The sequence below is a fragment of the Primulina eburnea genome, chromosome 8 (assembly GCF_022965805.1).
Source record: "Primulina eburnea isolate SZY01 chromosome 8, ASM2296580v1, whole genome shotgun sequence".
NCBI lineage: Eukaryota > Viridiplantae > Streptophyta > Magnoliopsida > Lamiales > Gesneriaceae > Primulina > Primulina eburnea.
The window spans coordinates 22,834,381-22,838,656 of NC_133108.1; the positions used below are offsets into that span (position 1 = coordinate 22,834,381).

The 4,276-nt window shown below is 34.4% G+C and overlaps 2 protein-coding genes across 4 annotated transcripts; both read right to left on the reverse strand.

Annotated features, from left to right (window-relative positions):
• Positions 1–239: 239 nt before the first annotated feature.
• On the reverse strand, positions 240–4,056 carry LOC140837840 (uncharacterized). 3 transcript variants are annotated; one of them, XM_073203935.1, is made up of 6 exons: positions 3,892–4,056; positions 3,744–3,799; positions 3,000–3,089; positions 2,858–2,914; positions 1,383–2,711; positions 240–1,019 (listed from the first exon to the last, which is right to left on the reverse strand). In XM_073203935.1, the coding sequence occupies exon 5, from the start codon at positions 2,443–2,445 to the stop codon at positions 1,387–1,389; it is 1,059 nt and encodes a 352-aa protein (XP_073060036.1). In that variant the 5' UTR covers positions 2,446–2,711; positions 2,858–2,914; positions 3,000–3,089; positions 3,744–3,799; positions 3,892–4,056; the 3' UTR covers positions 240–1,019; positions 1,383–1,386. The 3 variants fall into 3 exon arrangements, with proteins under 3 accessions (XP_073060036.1, XP_073060035.1, XP_073060037.1); XM_073203934.1 differs by having other exon boundaries at positions 2,994–3,089; XM_073203936.1 differs by lacking the exon at positions 3,000–3,089.
• LOC140839094 (uncharacterized) lies at positions 856–1,278 on the reverse strand. Its single transcript, XM_073205728.1, has one exon. The coding sequence runs from the start codon at positions 1,276–1,278 to the stop codon at positions 856–858; it is 423 nt and encodes a 140-aa protein (XP_073061829.1).
• Positions 4,057–4,276: the final 220 nt, after the last annotated feature.

Consider the following 4,276-nt stretch of genomic DNA (forward strand, 5'->3'; position numbering starts at 1 on the left):
TCATTTTATTTGCTTCAGTTTCTATGAACAGTTTATGATATGGCGTCTCTGGAGGTTGGCAGAATTCTGGATGAAAATAGCATTCATCTATGTCGGTCGGCATGCGCATTGATTAATTTTCATATCGTTGAGATGCATAGACCAGCCGACAGTTCGGAATGCGTCAGGGTATTCCGCCACCTGTTACTAACTTCGACAATTTTCATATCGTTGAGATGCATAGACCAGAGCGGTGTACAAGTTGTGCGGGATTCAAACCAAACCATTTCGCTGCACATATAACATGTGAACAAGGTATTCCAAATATTGTGAATTTACCACAGGTGCAATCACGCGTAGAAATGTTCACAGCTTGTACGTGATGTTGACGACCTGGTCTTCCTCCTGTCGCGACGGATGCTGTTTTATCCCTTTGGTCAAATCTTACAACTCGATGTTCAATTGACTTTTTTGACCACATATCAAATTTAGAGTATGCATAGTCGGTCCATGGTTGATTTTTTTCCAGCATCTTATCACTTCGAGCTCGCCGTTCAATGAAATAATGCACGCAACGCTGAAAGCTCATCTCAACTATCGCAGTTATTGGAAGACGACACGCCCCTTTCAACACACCATTAATACACTCAGACATATTCGTCGTCATTATCCCTCGGCGCCATCCACCGTCATGAGCCAATGACCATTTTTCTTTTGGAATGTTTGACAAATACGTGAAAGCTGCTGCATTATTTTTTTTAATTGCCTCCATTGTCGCATTAAATTTTGCAACTTGGTGTTGTATCCCTGCTTCCCAACATAAGTCTTTTAAATGAATGTTTTTGAACCTGCTGTTGAAATTAGAGCAAACATGCCTCAAACAGAAACGATGAACACCAAGAGGAGGCTTGAAGTCAGGAGATCTTGAACTGCACTTGTTATACCCGCATGTCTATCAGATATAAGGCACACACCACTACAACCTCTGGTAACATGTCGTGCAACATTACTGAGGAACCAATGCCAAGACTCATAATTTTCTTCGTCAACAAGCGCAAATGCTAGCGGAAAAACCTGGTTATTGGCATCCAATGTTACTGCTATGAGTAGTTTGTGCCTATATTTGGTGTACATATGGGTACCGTCTACACTGATTACGTTGCGACAATGTCGGAAACCATCTATACATGGTCTGAATGCCCAAAACACAAAGTTCAAAACTTTATGTGGATGGTCATACGGTCGAAGATGCTTCCATTCTACGACAGTTCCTGGATTGTACTTCGACAAAGCTCCCATATATTTAGGAAGCAAAGTTACAGAGCTTTCTCATATGCCATAGACTAACTCCACCGCGCGTTTCAAACTCTGCCTTGCCTTAGCATACAATATATCATAACCACATTTTTATTTAATACTTTCTCGCACATATTTGATTTCGTATGCAGGATCACAACGTACGATTCCCAAAAGTGTATTGGCTATCATGTTTACGTCAAGGTTGTGGTGATCTATACCGACTTGGGTAGACATGCATGTGTGATCACCGCCATATTTTGTGATCATGAAGTAGCCTAAACTTTTTTTGAATGATGCTCGAAGTCCCCACCCACAATTGCCACCTTCGGACCAGTTCTTGGATTTGACCTTCCAAATTGTCGGAGAACTTTCGACAACGATATATTCACGTCTCAAAACCCGAACAGAAAAATCCTTCACAGACGCTATTAACTCACCTTTGCTATTAAAAACCATTTTTACACCGAGCTCTGGCCTTTCATGATTGTAAAAGTTTGTTCGTGATGCAGAAGGATTACCAAATGAATCTGGAATTTGCTCATGATAGACTTCATTGAAAAATTGAGGAATTTCACGTAAATGTTGCTCCGGTGCAATAGGAATGTTCTCTGTCATTGTTGCTCCAGACATTAACACACGCGCCGATGTCCCTTCATTTGCATTGTCAACATGATGATCATCTTCTCCGTCACTTGATGTAGCATACAAATCATCATCGCTATTCATGACATGATGCGAACTATCCCCGAATAAATCATCATGCTCAGGCATGTGTTCTGTAATTTGGGCGGGAATATTTGCATCCAATTGACCTGTTCTACTATAACCCCATGCGACATCAACTACTGATGGACCCGTGATATGATGATCCCAACCCCCTGAGGAAAAATCCAATTCTCGAGTTCTATTCATCCCCCATGCATAGTCTTCTTCAGTGTGAGTGGTGATATGGTGATCCCAAGGACCAGTGTCGATCCCAGAGTAGGTCTGAGCTGACTGTTCATCGACATGATACATAGAAGGTCCCGCTTCATTCAAACCTACTGTTCCCAAACCTTGCGTTATTACAGGCATGAATGCATCAAAATCGTAATCACTTACGTTCTGTAACACTGGCGATGAATCAACATACAAGTACATGCAGTCCAGTGTCGGCAACTCAAACATAAATTGTAGACTATCATCATCTGTGATAAAGACATGCTATTCAATGTAACGAGACAACGAGCTGTAACAATATTTCGATGACAATTTGATGCAGAATTTTGATGGGTCGATCTCCAGCTTCCGATGCACATAATTCACCAATTGGGAAAATGTAGTAGAGCGAGGGATTTTAATGGGCCTGGTCACGGGAATACTATATCCAACCCTACCATATTCAATAATGACATACCCACCTACGTAAAGTAAGGCCCTGACAGTATCCATGTCTGTGAGAAATATAAAACATAATTAATATTAAAAATATAAAATATAACAAAATTATATAAAATAATAAATGCAACTGAAAAAAATTATAATTACATTAATACAACATAAATAATACAATTAAAATATAAGAAATTATTGAAATTACCTTTTCAAATGTCGTTGTACGGAATTTGTAATGAAATGAGCTACCGGAGTTTAATATCTGCAATTAATTAAAAAAAAAATAAGATACAATATAAAAAAAAACAATTCAATATAGGAAGAAAAAATATAGATTCGACTTAGACTCGGCGCAATTCTCCCAAATTCTGTTACTCAGCACAATTCTCCGAAATCAAATTCTGAATTACTGATACTCGGCGCAATTCTCTAAAATTCTAAGATTCAACAGAAAAATATCAAGTCAAATTAGGAATTCAAATAATTACACGATCGACGCAAATTATAAAGGGAGAAGAATCACAGATTCTTTATACCTAACAAAAAATACAACGGAGTGAAAAAAAATTAATATATGACAACAAAAATTAATATAAGTTACTTATATTAAACTTTTAAGTAACTTATTTCAAAATATATAGTTGGATAAAAATATTTTAATTAGAATTATCAATTTCTTATATTACTTTGCATCAACAATTTTTTTTTAATAATATTATATAAATTATATTAAAGTGTCCAAAGTTAAAGAGTAACTAAACACTATTTCATATATAAATTTTTTAAAAAAACATAACAAAATAATTTATAATTTCATTAGTATTATGTACAATAATATTAACTCATTCTTATATTAAATTAATTTAATTATATTAAAAATATTAAACTTCAAATATTTCCAAAAACACAATATCATATTTATTATTTTTTTAATATTCCAACATTTTTTAATATCATGATTAATATTATAAATATAATATTTAACTAAATTATACTTATTAATATAATGTTAATGAACAAAATTATAATTACATTAACATAATATAATATAAAAAATACAAACAAAATATAAAAAGAATTGATTAAATTACCTTCTCCGACGTAATTATACGGAACTTGTAATAATTTCAACGAACGATATTAATATCTGAAATAATGACAAGTATTATAAAAAAAATACACAAAAAATATTAATTCTTAATATATAATTATAATATTATCAACGAAATTAAGCATTACCTCTTGAAATATCTTCAAATTAAAAGGATGATAAAATCAACAAATAATATCAATACAATATCGAATTAGAAAATATAGATTCTGCGCATATGAATCGGATGAATGCGAGAATTATTACGGAAATATTTTCGGACGAAGGAAGGAAAGAAGGAAATGATACAATTTGAAGGGGACCGAAATTTTTATTTATAGAGGAATACACGCGGAGTACACATGGTCACGGATTCAAAGACAGTCTGTCACGGATTCTTTGAATCCGTGACCCACTCACTTTTCTTCTTTTTTTTTTAAGTTTTTTAATTTTTTTTTTATAAAAAAGGGATGAATCCCCTGCAGTGTGCAGCGGATTACAATAGTTTTACAAAGCCTCTCATTTTGCCATATT

What these genes read in the sequence shown, in the direction of transcription:
- LOC140839094 (XM_073205728.1), bottom strand. Translation starts at nt 1,278, where the DNA reads ATGGGAGCTTTGTCGAAGTACAATCCAGGAACTGTCGTAGAATGGAAG.
- LOC140837840 (XM_073203936.1), bottom strand. Translation starts at nt 2,445, where the DNA reads ATGTTTGAGTTGCCGACACTGGACTGCATGTACTTGTATGTTGATTCA.